A 23,410-nucleotide genomic window follows, 5' to 3' on the forward strand; every position below is an offset into this window, starting at 1 on the left:
TTCTTACTCCGAGCCGAGAGATGGCTCCCAAAAACACTGCTATTTGGTATTCGACAAATACCTTAAAAAGTGCTCTTCGCACACACCTAGTGGTAAATGTTTTAGTAGGATAGTAGTAATACCCTACGCGGAAAAGCAAAACCTATGATGGAGAAAATGGTATGAATTGCTGCATTGTCCGACTAATCGTAGTAACAGTAAACTATAGGGAACTCTTAGAAAATAATGTTAATGATTATGATACAATTCACCACTTCGACATTCTGTTGCGCGCATGCCCGATGCCCCGCGCTCGAAGCGCCGCAAGGGGAAAGACTAGAAACTGCTCTTTGTTACCCCTACTAGCAAAAGCGCAACCCCTCGCGGTTTTTTCCCTGCCCATCTTAATAAGTACTAGTTCGCAGTAGCCCGCTGTGGCGCCCTAGGTAATGTCAAAGTGGTGTATTAATAGGGCTTTAGTGTGGTTTGAATTATTGTCGGAAATTTTAAGTGTGACACGATTTAAAACACGAAGTTTTTAGACTCTTATCCATCCGAAAGTACTAAGAATTCGGTGGTAATTTACCACAGTAATGACCAAAGTAATTACCATTTTCGTAATTTACCCAAGAAAATCGAACATTGCAGTTAGCGATTTAGAACGGACGGAAAAATTACAAAAACAAATTGAAGACCAAATAAACGACAACTCTGGACAGTATTAATAATTATTCCGACCACTGACAATCGAGCAGTCCACTAACGTTCGTCATAAACTTGAAGCGCAATGTAAAGAACTATCTGGAAATGAGATTGTTGACAGTAAATGGCTGAATAAAGAAATTCACGAACTAGAAAATCATGATTGCAAATTTTAGAGTAGCGGAAAGTGTGACTTTTACAAGGAAATGAGAAAAGGTCTTATAACGGATGTAATTTTTAATTGCAACTGTTGCAATAGTATTGGTCGATTTCATCGCCGCCTAGTTCTCAAGTATCTCGCGGCGTTTTACGCTGGAAAAATAAACTCACGTGATCAGCCGCCATTTATGGGAAGAGGTATTTTTTTCGCATAGCTAACTTGATCAGGTCCAATTAAGGTTTCTCAGAGAAATCCGCACTCCTCTCGGAATTTAAAACTTCCACTTCAATTCATTTTAATTTAATTTAACTCACTTTCACTTTCATTAGAATTATAACCTGATTTCAACCATGGTAAGTGGCACAACTCAGAACCAACTACCACCCTGCTCAGTTGTCTTCGAAGAAATAGAGTAGCTCCGTGAACAACTGAATATTGCCGAGTAAAGTCTCGTTTACACAAGCGCGAGAATATGAAGCTTAAAGATGAGAGATGAAGCTGACCCTTGTTTCTGTTTCTCGCGTGACCGTTCACATGCCCGCGATAATATCACTTGAACGAGCCTTTGCCTAGAGATTAAGCTGATTTTCCGAATAATCTCGCGATCTGTCAAGGTAGATTTTCTCGCACGAGTTCAGCTTAATCGGAATGTCATGTGACTTTTGCTATCCAATGACAAGCATTTGTTTAGTCGGCGCATGGTCGGTGCTTAATTTGCCTTCGTCTGCTACTCACTCACGCTTGATTTTGAGAGTAAAATTTGACAGAATAGAAAGAACGATGTCTTTGAAAGAAAAAAGAACATGAAAAAACTTTAAAAGGACACGGAAAGAAAGAAACATTTAATAAATATAATTCGCGATTACTGGGGGATTTGGGACAAGTCCAACGTTAATTATATAAAAATGTCTTGGTTTGGACCAAGGCCGAAAAAACAAACGATATGTGTGAGGTTTATCAATTGACTGAAGTTTCAGATATTGAAATTTTTTTCTAGTTATTTTTATCCACTCAATCCATAATCAATATTTAATTCAATCAACTGATTTTACTGTTAATCGATCTAGTCCCTCTAAATTAATTGAAAAAATTACATATCTACGCTTTTTCAAGAACAATTACATTTTCCGAAACATTTTATCATGAATTTAATTATTTTGAATGGAGTACGTGTTGAGGGTACAGTATTGAATATTTGAAATGTTCTACTGGATGTCTAAAAAGAGCAAGCGAACTTTGGCATAACTCGAATGGAAAATGTAAATATTTTATCGTGGATGCCAAACAAGGGTGTTATGCGAATTTATACATTTAATTTCGTATATCGAAATGCTATATTTCTATTGTCGCCTCTATGATGGTGAAGTTGCACTGGAACTTTCATTTTTGTACTTAAGAATTTCTTGGTCATAACTCAGTCTATGGTAATTTTGGCTGAGTGTGTTGCGACGGCTCAGATGACCTATACACTGAAACCACTGGTGATTATAAAATGCCATATATTGGGAAAATAGAGGAAGGAAGGGGGTGTCGGAGTTAAATGTGACCTTCTTGGCATAACTAGTAATGAATGATGTGTTTAACCATATTATTTCCGCGGGAAATGAATATAACAAGTACTGAGAAGTATTTCTGTTTATGTGATCTTTACCCTTTACCACACAGGATAAACTTTGTTGCTTTGTCTTAAGTAGACGACATTCACTGTAAACGACAGTCTTATCAACAACTTAAACAGATACAAACTTCGTTTGGTGCAAACTCGAAAATTTGTCAAGCCAGCGACAATTAAAACTATGTCGGTCAAGGTGCTCGCAAGTTAGTGAGTATCGACACGAAATCCCTTCAAAATAATTGAATTCATGATAACATGTTTTCGGAAAATGTAATTGTTCTTGAAAAAGCGTAGATATGTAATTGTTCTTGAAAAAGCGTAGATATGTAATTTTTTAAATTAATTTAGAGGGACTAGATCGATTAACAGTAAAATCAGTTGATTGAATTAAATATTGATTAAGGATTGAGTGGATAGAAATAACTAGGAAAAAATTTCAATATCTGAAACTTCAGTCAATTGATAAACCTCACACATATCGTTTGTTTTTTCGGCCTTGGTCCAAACCAAGACGTTTTTATATAATATCTGTCACTTCAGTCTTAATGTAATTAAATTTTGAATAATTATGTTTGCATTACCGTCATACATTTGCACTCTAAAATATAATGGTGCATTCAAACACCATATATGCTGTTTTTCCCAGTGCCAAAAAAGACATCATTTAGGGTGTACTTTCTATGATCCCCCATTTCTATGATCAATTCACGCCATTTACTTGGATTATTTGCAAGTATTAAGGAAATATTAGGCATTTGAGCACCATTTTCAGTGGCTTTTAACATCTTTTTTAGACAATCTGTTGAACTTCTAATATTACTTAGTTTAATGGTTTTAAAAATAGGGAAAAAGTAAGCTACCTATGTCATATTATTAAACCAAGTGAAGTGAAATAATTGTTAAATATTTATTATAACCACTACACCACAGACACGTGGTAAGTCTAAGCTTTCCAAGAGATCTAGCTAATTCTTATGTTCAATCACGATGGTCAATACATGTATCTACCAGGGCTCGAACCTGGGACTTTCCGCGTGTGAAGCTGACGTGATAACCACCACACTACAGATACGTAGTTACACTGAGTTTTCCAAGAGATCTAGCTAATGCTTATGTCCAATCCCGATGGTCAATACATGTATCTACCAGGGCTGAACCTGGGACCTTCCGCGTGTGAAGCGGGCGTGATAACCACTACACCATAGATACGTGGTAATACTGAGTTTTCCAAGATATATAGCTAATTGTTTTGCCCAATTACGATGGTCAATACATGTATCTACCAAGGCTCGAACCTGGGACCTTCCGCGTGTGAAGCGGGCGTGATAACCACTACACCATAGATACGTGGTAGCACTGAGTTTTCCAAGAGATCTAGCTAATTCTTATGTCCAATCACGATGGTCAATATATGTATCTACCAGGGCTCGAACCTGGGACCTTCCGCTTGTGAAACGGACGTGATAACCACCACACTACAGATACGTAGTAACACTGAGTTTTCCAAGAGATCTAGCTAATTATTATGTCCAATCACGATGGTCAAAGCCGTACTTCTGTAATTAAGTAAAATTAACATACTTAGACTTAATTGTTTTGATCAAGCTGGCCGATAGCACACCCTGAATACTTAATTGTTAATTTAAGATAATTCCGAAAAGTATCTTCGCTGTAGTTTTTAAGTTATCGGTGGGGAAAAATCACGAAAAACCCATGTTAATCTCCATAGGAAATTAGCAAAAGCGGGTGAATATTACTTTAACGTTACAAAACGGTATCAAGTCATATCTACAAGGGCCTACCGGCCCTGTAGAATTATCAAGACAGGGACTTGCAAAACTTAATATGGGAAGCCATTGCAAGGGAAATGAAAATGACAGGTAATTAATATTATATTAAATGATAAAGTCATAAGTAGTAACGCCGCCATTTTGTATGTTTACCTTCTCGGCTTCTCGCACGAGTACCCAAAAGCGCGCTAACTAGAAGCGCCTATGTGAACGATAGGCCTCGCGTAGAGAACAAGCTTACGTTGAAACCGATTTTTTGCACGAGATACAACTTCATACTTTCCGCTTCAGCTAGAGAACCTGGCGCTTGTGTAAACGAGCCTTAAGACTGAAGATATCTTTGGATCTAGTGGTCCAAATGTCCTGAAATCTTAATGAGAGGTGTGATTCAATATATTATATTATATTGAAATGGATTCAAGCTTTTAGCGTGGATAATTATTTTCATAAAAATTAATTTCTAATGTCATGATTGTAAATAAGGCACTTAATGCACAATATTTTTGGTTCTAATGGCCTAAAGGTCCATAAAATTTAATGACGGGGCTGTTTGACAATGGAGATAAGACACTATTTTTGCGCACTGCAGTGCACAATATCCTATAAATTTTCCAGTGAAATAGGGGGTCACTGGACATATATCCAAAAATAAATTCTTATTTCCGGCCCTGTCACTCCGGGTCGCGATTTTCCGGAGTGGCGGGAGTGCTCTCCAAATCAGGAGTAGAAGGGATAAGACACATTAAGTAGTAAAAACATTGTAAATTTGGGAAAATGTAAATGTATAAGTAGGTAGAAAAGGGGCGTTCTAACTCAGTGGTATTCAATGGTATCAATGGTATCACGATGGTATCGACGCCATTTTTTTTTCTGGGCGCCATTTTTTTTCTGGGCGCCATTTTTTTTCTGGGCGCCATTTTTTTTCTGGGCGCCATCTTGTTTTTCTCTGACGTCATCGTTTCTTCTCGGCGCCATTTTATCTCTGACGTCATCGTTTCTTCTCGGCGCCATTTTGTTTTTATTTGGGCGTGAATTTTGAAAATGTTAAGTCTTATCTGACTTCAATCAAAGTTCTTTGCGATATTCAAAATCCCGGACTTCAATCATTTGCTGATAAGGCAAGCAATCAAAGATTAGGTAGATATACTACAGTTATAATATATTAGAAAGTGAACGTCTTATATACTAAGTTACTCTGGGAATGGTGACAGAAGGCATACATTCTGATTAAAACCTTAATATTAATTAATGTATACTATTAATAATAATTGTTTTGACTTAACAGGGTGCAACGCACGCTAACTTAAATAATTGTCGAAGAAAATAATTAATATTAATTTTATTTATTTAAGTATTTAAGAAAAACTGGAAACTCAAAACACTTTCTTCAAAACTTTGACACGAAATTTGAAAATGTTAAGCCTTTGCGGGGTAATTTAAATCCCGGGGTACAAAACCAAACCAAACCTAACCTATTCTAAGCCTTTAGCACTGCGAATACTCTATTTAAATCTCTACACTTGATCCCTAAGTTGTTTTTTTTTTCAAATCTCGCGCCAAAGCGGAAATGTGATCGGAATGCCGGCTGTCTGTCCAAAAAGTTTGTTTAAGAGACTCTAGTCGAACTTAGGTAGAAAGATGGTTGAACTTGTTGATAAATGACTAAAATGTGGTTGAAAGTGTCGTTAAATGACTAAAATGTGGTTGACAGTGTCGTTAAATGACTAATACATGATAGAAAATGTCGTTAAATTACTGAAAAGCGGTTAGAGGTGTTGTTAAATGGGTAAAATTTGGTTGAAAGTGTTGTTAAATGACTAAATCGTGCGTGAAAGTGCTGTTAAATGAATAAAAAGTCGTTGAAAGGGTTGAGAAAAAGATGGATGAACTTGTTGATAAATGACAAAAATGTGGTTGAAAGTGTCGCTAAATGACTAAAATGTGGTTGAAAGTGTCGTTAAATGACTAAAATGTGGTTGAAAGTGTCGTTAAATGACTAGAATGTGGTTGAAAGTGTCGTTAAATGACTAATACATGATAGAAAATGTCGTTAAGTTACTGAAAAGCGGTTGGAGGTGTTGTTAAATGGGTAAAATTTGGTTGAAAGTGTTGTTAAATGACTAAATCGTGCGTGAAAGTGCTGTTAAATGAATAAAAAGTCGTTGAAAGGGTTGAGAAAAAGATGGATGAACTTGTTGATAAATGACTAAAATGTGGTTGAAAGTGTCGTTAAATGACTAATACATGAGCGACAGTGTCGTTAAATTACTAACACATTAATGGAAACTTCGTTAAATGACTATTTATTTAAGTGGGTGTTACTTGTCTCCGAAACAAAACATACGAATAATAAGAAAACTTGGTACGAACTGTTTGTAAATATAAGTTAAAAGCTGAATATTAAGCCTCCGATCTCTGTTTACAGTATATGGTAGCAGATATGCAATATTTCACCAATAAAATAAATTCAACTTACCATTTAAAACCATTCCGGAGGAGAATTAAAATGTTTAGACTGGTTTACATGTGGTGGTGGTTTGAAATATCTAGAAATGTGAATGGACACGTTGCCGGCGATAAAAAAGAACCGATATGAAATATGGAATCTTTTATCGATAAGATATGTTTCCACGTGGTAGGAAAATTTCCAGATAGTAAACTAGAACCGAAACTAGAACTGTTTATCGATATCTTTCCACGTGGCGACGGAAACCAGAACCGAAACTAGAACTGTTTATCGATATCTTTCCACGTGGCGACGGAAACCAGAACAGAAACTAGAACTGTTTATCGATATCTTTCCACGTGGTGGGGGTAAACCAGAACCGATAACTGAAACAAGAACTGTTTATCGATATATTTCCACATGGCATGGGTAAACCAGAACCGATATCGTGCTATTTCCAAACTTATCGATGTCTTGGAGATCTTATCGGGCTTATCAAAGGTTTCTCAAGTATAAAAACTCCTGCGCGTAGCGATAAGATATGTTTCTACGTGGTAGGAAAATTTCCAGATAGTATAGTAAACCAGAACCATTAACGGAAACAAGAACTGTTTATCGATATCTTTCCACGTGGTGGGGAAAAACCAGAACCGATATCGTGCTATTTCCAAACTTATCGATGTCTTCATCGAGTGTTATCGGACTTATCAAAGGTCTTTGAGTTTATCGGGCATAAAAACTCAGGCACACGATGATAAGATCATTCTACGGCTAACCCAGCTCTCTCCAGCAACTAAAGTACCAGCAGAACTCTCTCTCTCACCGCAGGAAACTCTACGCTAATGTAAGTACACTCTCCGGAGTCTAAAATTCTATCCTTAATTAAATATATATAGAACATGACTTAGACATTTAGAATATTTCTAGAGATAGGTTTAAATTATGTGTGTGTGGATTTTAATTAATTTGTTTTACTCTAATTAGGGACACCACCAATATCTTCGAAATATCATCCACGAAGTCCGTCTCGGTTACTCCTGACTGTAAAGTTAGACTAGGCTTAACGGACGGTTCAACCGGCATCACGTTGACGGAGGCTGAATATTATCAACTCTACGGAATGCGGGAACAAGTAACCAACTATTTCCTGAATGATGGTGCTACACCGTCATCTTCGTCCTTTGATGGGTCGAACCTGAAACGTATCGAACTGAATATGTACCAGGATTGGAAAGTACTCAACATTCGTGAGATGAGGGCGGGAAGTGGTGTAAACTACGGAACACTCTACCCGACCAGGATTGGGTTTGCAATTGGAGCCGTCCTTTGGGGGAAACTTTTGGAGAAGCACGATAAAGTGGTAACATTTCTAAACGCCGCTAAGCGTGTGTCCTCGGAGGTCGACGAGATTGTTAAACAACAACTGACCAAGTACATAAAGGATGCCTGCAACGGTTGTATCATATCCCACGGATCTCAGCTACAACATGAGTGCATGACTATGGACTGGATTGAACGTGTGAATTTACATTACGAAAATGCTGTTAATAATTTAGATATCAATGTAATTATCCAATTGTTTAATAATTCATTATTTTTAAGTATGGAATTTTGTAAAAGAATTGCTTCAAATGTAATATGTTATTCAAAACTTGCTTTATGAATAAAACTTGAAAAATCTTATCATTTATAATGAATAATTAAATAGGTTAGTTTAAATTAGGCCTAATTTTTTTCTGAATTAGAAGGTTCGCATCCTCGAAATGACTAAAAATGTAAATTTCGCACATTTTATTAATGTTTTACGGGGTCCATCTACACATGCTATAATTATATCGCGGACTTTCTATAACTACGTCTGACCTCGATTGTCTAAACGTGAAAGATTTATATCAATATAATATGGTTGAAAATGTATTTAAGACGAGTTGTATCTTTAAAACCATTCCGGAGGAGAATTAAAATGCTAAGACTGGTTTACACGTGGTGGTGGTTTGAAATATCTAGATACGTGAATAGACACGTTGCCGGCGATAAACAAGAACCGATAAGAAATATAGAATCTTATATCGATAAGATATGTTTCCACGTGGTAGGAAAATTTCCAGATAGTAGACCAGAACCTAAACTAGAACCATTTATCGATAAGATATCTTTCCACGTCGCGGGGGTAAACTAGAACCGAAACTAGAACTTTTAATCAATATATTTCCACATGGCGGGGGTAAACCAGAACCGATAACCGATATCACTCACGCTATTTCCAAACTTATCGGGCTTATCGATGTCTTCATCGAAACTAGAAATCTTATCGGGCTTATCGATGTTTTCATTGAGACTAGAAATCTTATCGGGCTTATCAAAGGTCTCCGGTTAATCATGTATAAAAACTCCTGCACGTGGCGATAAGATCATTTTACGGCTAACCCAGCTCTCTCCAGCAACTAAAGTACCACAGCAGCGGAATTCAGCAACTATAGTCCCGCAGGAAACTCTACGTTTTAATGTAAGTACACTCTCTGGAATCTAAATTTCTTAGTTTGTTATTATATACATATAGTGCATGACCATAGTAATTTAAATTACTTCAATTAATATATATTAAATTATGTACAACTAAAATTGTTCCTAAATCATCTTTAATGTAAGTATGATTTTTTTATGTTAAACCTGATATTTACGTATAACCTCTATTTCTTTCGATATTATATTTTGTTCTCTGAGTATACTAAATACTAGATCTTTCTCTCTCAATATTTTATTTTGTTCTCTGGGTATTTTATATACGATATCTTTCTCTCGATTTCAACAGGGATGCACTCAAGGAAGAGTTGGAGAAATTGGGATTCGGCACTGTACCCGTTAGTGGAGAATTGGAGTGCCCCTATTGCGAGGGCGAGTTAAAGGAGTCCCCCGATTGCGAAAAACTTAACCACTATTGCATTTCATCGGAATGTGAAAGATTTCGGAGGGTCGTCCTTGTCCAGAGGAAAACCATCCTGAGGATTCCAACCACCGCCGAGTCTCGGCACTTATTGGACGCCCGGAACCATTGCGCTGAATGCGGGCAGTATAAGCGCGTCATTAAAAGTATTTGTCCATGTCGGGAGTGGGTAGAGGAAAACGAATGATGTATTTCAATTGTTTTGATTAAAAAAGAACATTTTGCACCGTCCTTAATGTGTATGCATACATTTTTTACCTCTCCGAGTGACGTATGTCACGGAGAGGTATTACACCGGACGTGCGTGTGTGTGTGTCTGTGTGTCTGTCACGCCCCACGTGACCGCGTTCGCAGTTTGCGTATCGGAGCAAACGTGTTCCCAATTTCCGGACTGCATTGTCAGTTCACGGAAATTTGGGTTTGTCTCCTCTGGCTATTCTACTTGAGTTCCAACACCACCAGCTTTGGTTTTCGTCCACTCCACATGGACACTAGTCTGTACTTCTAGCTTCCAAGCACAACCATCTTCTGTTCTTCGTCAATTTCACCTTGACACCAGCTTCTATGCACCACCATCTTCTGTTCTTCGTCAATTCCACATTGACACCAGCTTCTATGCACCACCATCTTCTGTTCTCCGTCAATTCCACATTGACACCAGCTTAAGCTCAATGCACCACCATCTTCAGGTCTTTTGTCCATTCCACATGGACGCCAGTCAGTACATTCTGGCTTCTTTTCCTCCGTCATCGTTTGGTTTCAAGATATACGCGGCGATCGGCTAGGGTTACGAGAAACGTCTAGCCTCCCAATGGCAGGGCTTCCACCATCGGTTCACGCGAATGCGTTTTTATTTGGTTTTAAGATATACGCGGCGAGCGGCTAGGGTTACGAGAAACGTCTAGCCTCCCAATGGCAGGGCTTCCACCATCGGTTCACGCGAATGCGTTTTTATCTATTATTATAATGGAAACAATTGGTATATATACCCCAAAATTTGAAAAAAGCAGGCAAGAGGGGTACCCTTCACTTTAAACGTCAATATTAGCAAAGTTTCGAAAGATAATAGGAACAACTTTACTTTAAACGATGTAACTATTTTTAAAGTTATTTACTGGCGATTAAAATAATTAATATCATTTATATTTAATTAATTATTTAAGATAAACTTATTTCTTTGAAGTGACACAAGTGAGAGTTTATATAGAACGAGTAATGAAGATTACATCTGAATCGAAACACTACACGCATATCAAAGTTAATATAAAGCGAGTAGGATGATAAGATCTCTTACAAAACGATAACATTTCCTTTTTGCAGAATATTAAATGGAAATATTTTAAATAATTTTCGGCATTACGATTCTTTTAGTAGTTGTGTAGCTATAAAGCTCTGTTTCATCTCAATATTCCAAGAACATCTTTTGATATTAACATTTCAAATTTGGTGTTTACTTTTTAATTCAGCTTTACTACATTTATATATAGCGTAAACGCAACCTTTAATTTCACTACATAATATGGATCTCAATACTTCGTCTCTCTGTAAGTGTTGAAGCGATTGAGTGAGTCGAAAGATAAATACACATCCTATATTTTAGTTGTACCATGCGTACCACAATGTTGCCAGGCGTTTATTGAAGGATGCTTGGGTACTTGGTACAGACTGTTACGTCTACCAAGTTTCCTAGCATCCAAGAATAAATAGGATTCATAGAAGCCAGTGTTAAGGGCATGTCATGGGTCAAGTCGTTAAATATATCGACGCAGTTAAATAGCTGATGGCATTATTTTATGCACTTTCTCATTGCGTTTCGAGAGGAAGTTCAACTTTGGCACGGACGACAGATGGCGCTCTTAACCTTCTACCCCCAAAAATCCTATTTGTCTGCTCGGTTTCCCCTTCCGCGTTTTTTCGTTATAAACTTATGATTTAACGAACTGAGAAGATAAAATTTCATATTTCCTAAGACAGATAAGCTTCTACTCCTTTCAGCTTACTCCCAGTTAGATTTAACCTTGTTAAAACATAATCAGATGAATTTGAGTTACAATGCCGTAAAATCCTCTGCACACAGTTACCTAGGAGTGATAGAGACATTTTTACCGATGTCTAGAGATGATAAACTTAAGCGAAATTGTTTTACGTTTGAATAAAAATACCGCTTCCAGTAGTGGGTTTATAGTACTCCTTGTTTGTGTAAGATTAGTGTAGCTGTAGAGCGTAATCATGATAAACGCTTAAAAATATATATTTTCAATAAAAACACCGCTTCCACTAGTGGATTTATACTCCTTGTTTGTGTAAGATTAGTGTAGGTGTAGAGAGTAACCATTATAAACGCTTAAAAATATATTTTCAAAAATGAAGAATATAGAACATTTATTTTGTATCAAAAAATATTTTGGTGCTAAGATTGCTTTAGAAAAATCCAAACGGCTAGGTATTGGTAAAAAAGACATGTGTAAGCTATTTGTAGATGAGATAATTGTTTTACATGTTTTAAATGAGACTAAAACTTCCACTATTGTGTCTAAAAAAGTGTTGGCAATGTATATTTTTTAAATATGACGGAATTGCGGTTGATATGATAGCGCCCTATTTGCGAAAAAAACCTTTTTTTAAACAGTTGAATCACTCTTTGATAGAATTTCAAGAGAAGTTAAGCGTTAAATTTGCTCGATTAATTTTGTTCGGAAAATAATATATTTAAGCGCTACATATTACTGAAGGAGATTGATTTTGCCAATCTTTGTGAGTATTTAACTGTTTAATAATTATTTTGGTTAAGTGGGAGCCTAGCTTATGTGTGATTGGGTTGTGGCTTCCATGTTTTGGGGACATTTGCTTTTGTGTGGCGAGGTATGATTCAGCTTTGATATGGACAAATGTTACAAATCATACTGGTAGACTAAGAATACGGTTGAGGTATAGCGAGAGAGTAGAGTTTCCACAGCAATTGAGAGATATTGAAAAGGCTTGAACAATTGACTATTTTAAAATTGAATTCCTGCACTTGCAAAGAATTAAAAAAAAGCGAAAGATGCATATATTTAGGTTGTTTTAAGGGGTAGTGATAGTCATCTCCACTCGGAGAGGTAAATTTTGGCTTTCCCAACTTGTTTTTAAACTATTTTAAATCTGATGTTTTCATTGTTATTTACAAACATTCCGTATCTACAGCTTAACACAGCACAGCCGCATTTATCACGATGTCAGAGATTAGGCGTAATTAAAAACATTTACTCTTGACTTCTATTTCAAAGCCCAATAACCTAAATTTCTATAAGATGTTATGGTGCAAACCCTAAGGCTTGACAATGAATTCCTTAACCGAGATACATTAAAAACCTGTAAATTTCTGATTTTACAATGTTTCTGTTTGGTGCGATTTAGACTATAGATAAATTCATCAACCCACTTTAAAGGTTTAGGAAAAACGAATGTTCAAGGTGGCAGGTGTAGGGTGTAAAACGGGTGATTTGAATGCTCAAGCTAAATAACAGAAAATCGTTGAAACACCATACGTTTAACATTAATTTCCAGTTTTATATTATCGATAAACAGTTCTTGTTTCCGTTAATGGTTCTGGTTTACTATACTATCTGGAAATTTTCCTACCACGTAGAAACATATCTTATCGCTACGCGCAGGAGTTTTTATACTTGAGAAACCTTTGATAAGCCCGATAAGATCTCCAAGACATCGATAAGTTTGGAAATAGCACGATATCGGTTCTGGTTTACCCCCGCCATGTGGAAATATATTGATAAACAGTTCTAGTTTCGGTTCTGGTTTCCGTCGCCACGTGGAAAGATATCGATAAACAGTTCTAGTTTCGGTTCTGGTTTCCGTCGCCACGTGGAAAGATATCGATAAACAGTTCTAGTTTCGGTTCTAGTTTACTATCTGGAAATTTTCCTACCACGTGGAAACATATCTTATCGATAAAAGATTCCATATTTCTTATCGGTTCTTTTTTATCGCCGGCAACGTGTCCATTCACATATCTAGATATTTCAAACCACCACCACATGTAAACCAGTCTAAACATTTTAATTCTCCTCCGGAATGGTTTTAAATGGTAAGTTGAATTTATTTTATAGGTGAAATATTGCATATCTGCTACCACATACTGTAAACAGAGATCGGAGGCTTAATATTCAGCTTATAACTTATATTTACAAACAGTTCTTACCAAGTTTTCTTATTATTCGTATGTTTTGTTTCGGAGACAAGCAACACCCACTTAAATAAATAGTCATTTAACAAAGTTTCCATTAATGTGTTAGTAATTTAACGACACTGTCGCTCATGTATTAGTCATTTAACGACTCTTTCAACCACATTTTAGTCATTTATCAACAAGTTCATCCATCTTTTTCTCAACCCTTTCAACGACTTTTTATTCATTTAACAGCACTTTCACGCACGATTTAGTCATTTAACAACACTTTCAACCAAATTTTACCCATTTAACAACACTTTCAACCAAATTTTACCCATTTAACAACACCTCCAACCGCCTTTCAGTAACTTAACGACATTTTCTATCATGTATTAGTCATTTAACGACACTTTCAACCACATTTTAGTCATTTAACGACACTTTTAACCACATTTTAGTCATTTAACGACACTTTCAACCACATTTTAGTCATTTAACGACACTTTCAACCACATTTTAGTCATTTAACGACACTTTCAACCACATTTTAGTCATTTATCAACAAGTTCATCAATCTTTTTCTCAACCCTTTCAACGACTTTTTATTCATTTAACAGCACTTTCACGCACGATTTAGTCATTTAACAACACTTTCAACCAAATTTTACCCATTTAACAACACCTCCAACCACTTTTCAGTAATTTAACGACATTTTCTATCATGTATTAGTCATTTAACGACACTTTCAACCACAGTTTAGTCATTTAACGACACTTTCAACCACATTTTAGTCATTTATCAACAAGTTCAACCATCTTTCTACCAAAGTTCGACTAGAGTCTCTTAAACAAACATTTTGGACAGACAGCGGGCATTGCGATGACATTTCCGCTTTGGCGCGAGATTTGAAAAAAACAACTTAGGGATCAATCAATTTTTTTGATTGCTTGCCTTATCAGCAAATGATTGAAGTCCGGGATTTTGAATATCGCAAAGAACTTTGATTGAAGTCAGATAATACTTAACATTTTCAAAATTCACGCCCAAATAAAAACAAAATGGCGCCGAGAAGAAACGATGACGTCAGAGATAAAATGGCGCCGAGAAGAAGCGATGACTTCAGAGAAAAACAAGATGGCGCCCAGAAAAAAAAATGGCGCCCAGAAAAAAAATGGCGCCCAGAAAAAAAAATGGCGTCGATACCATCGTGATACCATTGATACCATCGATACCATTATATACCACTGAGTTAGAACGCCCCTTTTCTACCTACTTGTATAGTTAAGCTAATTAGTAACTTAGACTTGGATTTCTACTCTTAGGCAATCTTAAAACCCTAAAACATTTATAACTTTAATGGTCTTATTGTAATAATCAATGTCTTATAACGTTCCCATCAATATTTGACTTTTAAATATGAAAGAATTATGACACCCTTATTTATTTGCATTTCGACTCAAAAGGTTACAATTCTGTTAAACTTGTATCGTCTAAAAATGTCTTAACAATATACATACCAAATCCACAATTAATAAAGAGTAAGCTTTTAAGGAACTGGCCAATCTATTTTGGTAAAATAGTTTCGTTGAACCACAATAATTGGGAATATTTGAAAACTAGCAGAAAAATCCTTTGTTTGGCTCAAAAATATAAATTAGTATTAAAATAGAACAATACTATCATACAGACTCGTGTACGAAATTAAATTTATCTAATTTCATCGTATCTGGTATAATGTTTTTTGTGACTTCACAGATGAGATAAATTGTTTTGTGATCACACAAATGATATCATTAGATAGTATTTGTGATCCCACAAGTGAGACATGAAAGTATTTTGTGATCCCACAAGTGAGATCATGAAATAGTGTTTTGGGATCCCACACGTGAGGTCATAAGATAGTGTTTTGTGAGCACACAGTATAAGTAAACATTTGAACTTTCAGCCATACTTAGTTTAAGCATTGCTTAAGTATGACAGTTGCATGCAGTTAATGGTAATTGCTTTGAAATTTAAGGCTTAGCGATTATTGATTGAAATGTAGTGTCGTTAACTGTCCAATATTTCACGTAACACGACCGGTTACATTAATTTAATTTAATTGGGTTTTGTTTGGCGATTGGTGTGGTGATAAGACCTTGATTATTAATAATAAGACCGTTAAAGTAAAAACATATTATGGTTTTCGGGTTGCCTAAGAGTAGAAAACGAAGTTTAAGTTACTATTTAGTTTTGCTAGAATTAGATGCGGGATTGGTATGTTATTAGGAGGCCTTGACAGTTAAAATTGAAACAATTACAGTTGAAAGAGATCCTTTCATTGTTTGCTTTGAGGTTAAATAAGGGTAAGTACAATTTTAAGTTACTAAATAGCTTAAATAAAAGTTAAACTTTAATTAAGACTAATAGCAGCTCATAGTTTTGAGTGTTATTATTCAACGAAATATTAAATCATTTCTATTCAGCGCACGCATTGATTTAAATTTAACATAAAGTTAATTTTAAATCTTTTAAATTCGTTAAAGCACTAAAAGTCACAAATTTACATATACAGGGTGTTTCTGAAAAGTCCATCACAAATTAAGGGGCGTGTTTATGGGACCAAACTGAGCGGAAAGTACCAAAGAACATGGGGTGTACAACATTTTGTTACGGAGATATGGCCTTCCAAACATTCGCCCCTAAAACAAGGAAATATCCAAAAATGAGGAGTAACACTTAAGACCAACTAACCAGCTTGTTTAAAATTACTAGACAATTTCAATAGCCTTTAATCGAACAATTGATTTCTACCTTTACTAATCAGAAGCGTATAAATGAGTAGAAGTATGCCTACGGTGGTAATGTAAAATTAATCCCAAGTGACATGATGTTTCAAGATCTTCCCAGCACCAAGTAAAATGGTTCTGATTGAAGGGACTTTTAATAGCACAGCGTAAACAACGTTATTTTCAGGAATTAGTCCAAATGTCCACGGGCGGCATTACAAAAACGAGGCAGTCTTTCGAATGATACTTGGACATGTTGGAAGATCCCTGGCTTGTTCCTGTTATCTCAAACCGTAAAAAGCTACGCAAATCTTCATCATCACGGACAACACTCTTGTACGTTAGGTATGACCTTGAGAAAACCTAAAAGGACATCTCGAATGTATTTGAAAAACCCATCTCCAATTAAGGGGCGTGTTGTTTGTTTCCAACAGAGTAAACTCGCCCAGAGAACAATTACAATGCAGAGCCACGTTTCGGCGTTAATGGCCCACAAAGGTGGTCCCAAACAAAAGAACAAACTTTAATTTGTTTCGTTCAGTAAGTATTTCATGTGTCATAGATAAAACGCCATGATTAATGCACAAAGAAAATGTTATTGACAAGTTTTCGGACCGCGATGCTGAAATGTGGTGGTGCACCATCGTGCATGAACCACATTCTGTTTATTAAACCTAAGGGTACGTCTTCGAGTAGTTCTGGTAAATCGTCCCGTAAGAACTACAAGTAAGCCACACCGTTTAACCTGGGCTCTAGGAAATATGGCCCAATTAAATTGTCACCCACAATACTACACCACACGTTTAAGCTGAATTGTACTTTGTGAATTCTAACGCAATTAAATGTTAAAACTTGTCAATAAATTCATTTTCTTCGTGCATTAATCATGGCGTTTTATCTATGACACATGAAACACTTACTGAACGAAACAAATTAAAGTTTGTTCTTGTTTTTGGGACCACCTTTGTGGGCCATTAACGCCGAAACGTGGCTCTGCATTGTAATTGTTCTCTGGGCGAGTTTACTCTGTTGGAAACAAACAACACGCCCCTTAATTGGAGATGGGTTTTTCAAATACATTCGAGATGTCCTTTTAGGTTTTCTCAAGGTCATACCTAACGTACAAGAGTGTTGTCCGTGATGATGAAGATTTGCGTAGCTTTTTACGGTTTGAGATAACAGGAACAAGCCAGGGATCTTCCAACATGTCCAAGTATCATTCGAAAGACTGCCTCGTTTTTGTAATGCCGCCCGTGGACATTTGGACTAATTCCTGAAAATAACGTTGTTTACGCTGTGCTAATAAAAGTCCCTTCAATCAGAACCATTTTACTTGGTGCTGGGAAGATCTTGAAACATCATGTCACTTGGGATTAATTTTACATTACCACCGTAGGCATACTTCTACTCATTTATACGCTTCTGATTAGTAAAGGTAGAAATCAATTGTTCGATTAAAGGCTATTGAAATTGTCTAGTAATTTTAAACAAGCTGGTTAGTCGGTCTTAAGTGTTACTCCTCATTTTTGGATATTTCCTTGTTTTAGGGGCGAATGTTTGGAAGGCCATATCTCCGTAACAAAATGTTGTACACCCCATGTTCTTTGGTACTTTCCGCTCAGTTTGGTCCCATAAACACGCCCCTTAATTTGTGATGGACTTTTCAGAAACACCCTGTATTTGTGACTTTTAGTGTTTTAATAAATATTTCTATTAAAACCAGAATCTAATTTTTTCCCAAAGACACAAAAAGTGCAATACTTTCATTAGTTAATGTGTCTTATCCCTTCTATAATACCCTTGCTGTGGATTGCACGCTGGGAAAATCGCCTTCCCTCATTCTCGTCTTTCTTTTGAGTCTCGACTCGGGTTCGGCATCAGACTTCACTTCATCACAGAGAATATAAGGGAGGAGTGGAAAGTGGGGCAAAACTTGTCACGCTTTTCTACCGCGCATCTTCAACGCGCAGTACAGAGCCACTTCCGTTATATGAGTGTAGTCTGCTTATTCGATTTTTTAATTTTTTTAACGGAAAGTGGACGAGGCTTAGGTTTTGAAACTAGGGAAGGGGCGGTTGCGTGTTGGAAATAGGAAAAAATGTCATTTTTGCTTAAAGGTGAGAATTACATATGAATTATATTATTGTAATGTGTTATTAAAACCATATTATTTTAGGTAATGTTTACAGTTCCGTAAATCTTACAATTAAGGACTTGTATGAAAGGAGAAAGATGTTCAAAATAGACAGTCAAGCTGTAGACAAATTTCTAACATCAATGGTGGAAAGTGGAGATGAGGATCTAAAAGAAACAATATGTGCATACATTTTACAGATATTTACAAATATTAAAACGAATCTCTCTACGAGAGATTCCTTTTACACAGAAGCTAACAAAATTTGTGTTGAAGAAAGAAAGACCGGGTGTTTTAGAAACATTCTGCGTACAAGTGTCTTATTTAGCGACTGTAATTTTTTCATTCAAAAGAATTTAGTTTCTAAATTTCTTCAAATTTTCATTGGCCATTTTATGGTCAAACAAGAGGTTGGGGTTGATTTATGTGCGCTTAAACATGAAGAAAAAAAACGAAAAGATTTGAAACAATTAGAAGATAGTGAAGTTACCACCTATCAAAGCCCATTCAGAGATTTGACAAATACCAAAACTAAAAAGAATCTTGATGTTTTGAGGCATGTTGCTGGGTTTACTGTCAGATCATTGATGAGAAAAAAATGTCCGGAAATTATTCTAAACAACATAATTAAGAACCAAAATGGAATCCATACAGTTGATGATATTGAAGAAGACGATGAATCGGAGGAATGGGTCACAAAACTAAATAGAGGAGGGCTCATCAAAGTCACTGATCAATACTACCAACTGATAATTGAAATAAAGAATGTTTCGGACCTTTTCTATTCAACAGAAGTAGAAAAAAATAGGAACAGGGATCTGAAAACAATTACTATCCGGCATGTTTTGCAAATAGATAATATCCGTCAACGGTGGAGATGTATTTGTCAAGAAAATGAAGAAAAATGGTTACGGATTATTTTGGACTCTTTTTTAAACACAAGGGGAAAGTGTTTAATTAGAGATTTGTTGGAACACTACCAACACGACACTAAAGAAACGCTGAAAGCCCAAAAAGCCCTTAGAAAAGCGCTGAAAGAAAAATCGAGTAAGACTAATTTTGATGAAACGTTGAAAGGGTCGAAAGATGTGAAATTAAAAGTTGGAAATAATAAGAATGATGAAAATTCACCATCTCCAATGACTAACAAGTTTCATGAAAAAACTGTAAAACCTCAAGAGACAAAAAAACATTCACCAAAAAAAAGAATTACAAATAAGGAAAATTTACTAAAAAGGATCAAAGGTATTCCAGCGGAAATTCCTTTAAAAGTTCAAAAGATAGGTAAAAGCAATGTACCATTAAAATCAGACCAAAATCAAAGGACCAGTGTGACTTCAACAACTATTGTTACTCCAGTCAACATTCCGTCATGCCAAACAATTTTACTGAAGTTTCCAGGTAGTCTACCTCAAGTTTATTCAGAAGCTCAGACAAATGTGATAAATGTGCCACTGAAATCAGACGAAACTGTAATGGAAAAACTGACTTCGACCACAAACACTAGTCCAGTCACAACACCAACACACCAAGATGTTCCTATTTTATTTCATATACCTGAAAACTATGATATTAGTTTTTTAAGTGATATTTTTGATCAAGATTCTCTCGACGCAATAATGCCTTATATTTAAAGCAAATGTGATAATTTTCATGGATTCATGATGCAAGAAAAATTAAACAAATTGTTTTCAATGTTAAAAATTTATTTTAATTATAACCAAAATTTGCCCAAAAATGTAAACAAAATCTATTTTATTTTTCTATTCTCGTGTTTCCATTAATAGCATTTAATGCAAGATCCATCAAAGACTTCAGCTTATCAATATTCGCTTCAAAGAGACAAACAGATGGGTTAGTATTTCTACCTCCAGCTGCACGATGCTTTCCAAAATGCTGTTCAAGTGGATCCTGATTTAAGTGCTGAGTCAAGACGAAAGCAGCACCTTTGTTAAGTAGAAATCTCACGATAGCTACAGTTGAAAGAGCTAAAACAACTTTAAATTAAATATGGTTTTATTATATTTTTATTTGAATCTCACCTGTCATTTTCAAACCCGCTATAGTTTCTCTACTGAGAAGCATGCGGTCTCTTTCAGATTTCGTAAATTTTCCAGGGCGATAAGTTACTTCCTCCTCCCAATCATCCAAATACTTAATGAAGTCCCCTTCTAGCCACTAAAGATACGGAAATAAAAAATGTAAATTTTTTTTATAAATGATCAATACGCTTAACTTACTTTTAATCTTTCATCGTTCACGTCTTTATATGGTCTTTTATTAGGTTTTCGATAGCGCTGGGCTTCAATGCAGTTTTTAACATTGCAGAGATCAAAAAACTTGTCAAATATACGAATAAACTTCAACGTTTCTTCGTATTTACTTTTATCCTTCTTGAATAATGTCTCAATTCCTGAGGCAACACTTTCACTCAAAATCTGAGCAGCGTAGTTAACCTTCATCCGAGAGTATGAGTTTAAGAATACGTGACCATACGTTAATTTTGATACGTGTTTAAATTCCCCTCTTAACTTGAGCTGAGTATAATACAATCGCAAAATAACTTTCCATGATATATCTTGGTTATTTAACCATAAGTTCCGTGATTTGGAGTTAGCACCACTGTTGCTGAAACAGTTACGAACAGTTTTTATAAGGTGAGGTGCATCTGATATGAAGAATAATTTTCTTTCCTCATCGGCAGCATGGAGATTTGTGGTAAAAAATGGTATCTGGCTATTTTGATCCATAGTTGCGCACATACGGAAAAATTTGCGATTGGACGAAGCCCCATCTCCAACTACAGCTAAGATTCGGAAACCAGAGTTCTCGAGCCAACTGATGGCTTCCCAAATAATACAGTACAGGTCGCTGCTCGTGGCATTTGTTGTTGGAAAATGCGCGAATGGGACTTTTATATTATTTGTAACGCCACGAATCATTAATTGCAGGATGTGAGTCGCAAGGGGAGGGGTAATAACTCCTTTAACCTTTCGCTCCATTTCATCTAACGCATTGTGACGCTCGATTATATATTTAAATCCTGTTATACGACCAGTATTTTTATGGCAAACTAAATCCGGGTTGACACTCATTTCATCCAAAAGGAGAACAAAATATTTATCCTTTTCTGGAAGATTGTTAATGTTTGTCTCCTTAATCATCTCGTTAAAAACATCTTCATTAAAACCAGACTTGTTATCTACAGTGTGACAACGATTATATAAGGTTCTAACAGTTGGTAATAGAATGGTTCCAGACTTTTTTAATGCGTCATAAGTTGATTTTGACTTATTTTTCATATAAGAGCACCATTTAACAAACATGGCATCCCACCTCATTCCAAACTTGGACCGTTCAAGAGCTTTAATTTGTTGCTTCAAAAAAATTGTCATGAAGGATCCTGGTTTCTCATTTTGAAGTCTGGCTTTAAAAACTTGCTTTAATGCCAAAATTTCTTTTTTAGATTTTTCAGATAATATGTATTTGGCTTTTCTTTTTGGCTTGTGTTGCTTCTTATTATTTACATATCCGCGGAAACGTACTCTCAAAACCCTTAAACTCCCTCTGTGTACGAAGCATGCTCTACATTTTTTATTTCTTCTTCGGATGAGACCGTAACAATCATTACTATATACAGAGTTTAACCTCTCAAACAAAAAACTCTTAGTTTTGCGATTGTTTTTAGTACGCGATTTGTAAATTGAAACCAATTCACTATCATCATTTCCAGGGCAAATTTTGTACTTGTTCATTTCTAAAAGAAGCTTGTAAATATCATTGTTGGTTTCTAAAGGATAAGTTTTGAAAAGTTTTCCAACGTCTATCTCTACACCAAGCGCACGTATTTCCACAATCAATTTTTCCTTAAATGCAAAATCACACTGCAATACAACCAAGCCATTCTTTTGTTGACTAAAGGTTACACCACATTCTTTTACTTCCATGCACCAACCAATTGGTGGTGAGAGTGAAGAAAAATTAAGTGTATCCAATATTTTCGGTTTTTCCCCTTCATCTAAACATAACTGCTTACGATGCACATATTTTCGTTTCTTGGGTTTGGGTGTTTCATCCTAGTATGAAGTTAGCATTAATTTAAATAGTAACAAAATATAAATATAAATATAAAAATAATTAATATTTACCACTGCTTCGAAATTACTGATTTTTATTTCTTTCTCACTCGATGGTGTTTCTTGGATTAAATCGTTTGACTAAAACACAAATACTGGTATAAAAGTAACTCATTTTAAAAGCTATTGAAGTTCATAAAAATACAATACCGTTTTCTCTGATGAAGTTATTTCAACATTGACTTGTGAAAGCAACTTCGGGGTTAAAACCTCAGACAATGGAATAGGATCTGGGTTATCTTCTGTAGGTCCGGTAAAGTTCTTAAAATGCTTGTTACATATGTAAGTTGAGCGTGTTACATTTGACACTGTAAAGTTCTTGCGTCCACAAGCTTCTACCCATCTTTCACATTTTTCGTGATCAGTTTTGGGCGAAGGAAATTTGATGAATCGCAAGGAACTAACCGTAGTTTTAGAACCCTCGTAAGACACACACGGTCCGTAGTTACAACGTTTTCTCACCATTTTTGAATTATTATTATTATTATTTTTTTTTTTCAATATTTATCGAATTTCCTTTAGAAAGTTTAGCCAGTGTCACACTCACTAGTCAGTAGCATAGCACTA

General features: G+C 35.8%; 2 protein-coding genes and 2 non-coding genes across 4 annotated transcripts; 1 reads left to right on the plus strand and 3 right to left on the minus strand.

Moving 5' to 3' along the window:
- Positions 1 to 3,730: 3,730 nt before the first annotated feature.
- Positions 3,731 to 3,803, minus strand: TRNAV-CAC (transfer RNA valine (anticodon CAC)). Its single transcript has one exon. It is a non-coding gene; the product is annotated as a tRNA-Val (tRNA).
- A 65-nt stretch (positions 3,804 to 3,868) lies between these two features.
- On the minus strand, positions 3,869 to 3,941 carry TRNAV-CAC (transfer RNA valine (anticodon CAC)). The gene has a single exon. It is a non-coding gene; the product is annotated as a tRNA-Val (tRNA).
- A 14,530-nt stretch (positions 3,942 to 18,471) lies between these two features.
- LOC149684741 (uncharacterized) lies at positions 18,472 to 20,647 on the plus strand. The gene is made up of 2 exons (XM_089871108.1): positions 18,472 to 18,690; positions 18,763 to 20,647. The coding sequence occupies exon 2, from the start codon at positions 18,806 to 18,808 to the stop codon at positions 20,339 to 20,341; it is 1,536 nt and encodes a 511-aa protein (XP_089727234.1). The 5' UTR covers positions 18,472 to 18,690; positions 18,763 to 18,805; the 3' UTR covers positions 20,342 to 20,647.
- A 291-nt stretch (positions 20,648 to 20,938) lies between these two features.
- Positions 20,939 to 23,410, minus strand: LOC149684742 (uncharacterized). The gene is made up of 3 exons (XM_089870966.1): positions 22,994 to 23,410; positions 22,856 to 22,924; positions 20,939 to 22,783 (listed from the first exon to the last, which is right to left on the minus strand). Exons 1-3 carry the CDS (start codon positions 23,306 to 23,308, stop codon positions 20,939 to 20,941), a joined length of 2,229 nt encoding a protein of 742 aa, XP_089727092.1. The 5' UTR covers positions 23,309 to 23,410.

Source organism: Phalangium opilio, unplaced genomic scaffold, assembly GCF_054372755.1.
Source record: "Phalangium opilio isolate 3A_F unplaced genomic scaffold, DU_Popi_V2 ptg000032l_1, whole genome shotgun sequence".
In the NCBI taxonomy this organism is placed as follows: Eukaryota; Metazoa; Arthropoda; class Arachnida; order Opiliones; family Phalangiidae; genus Phalangium; species Phalangium opilio.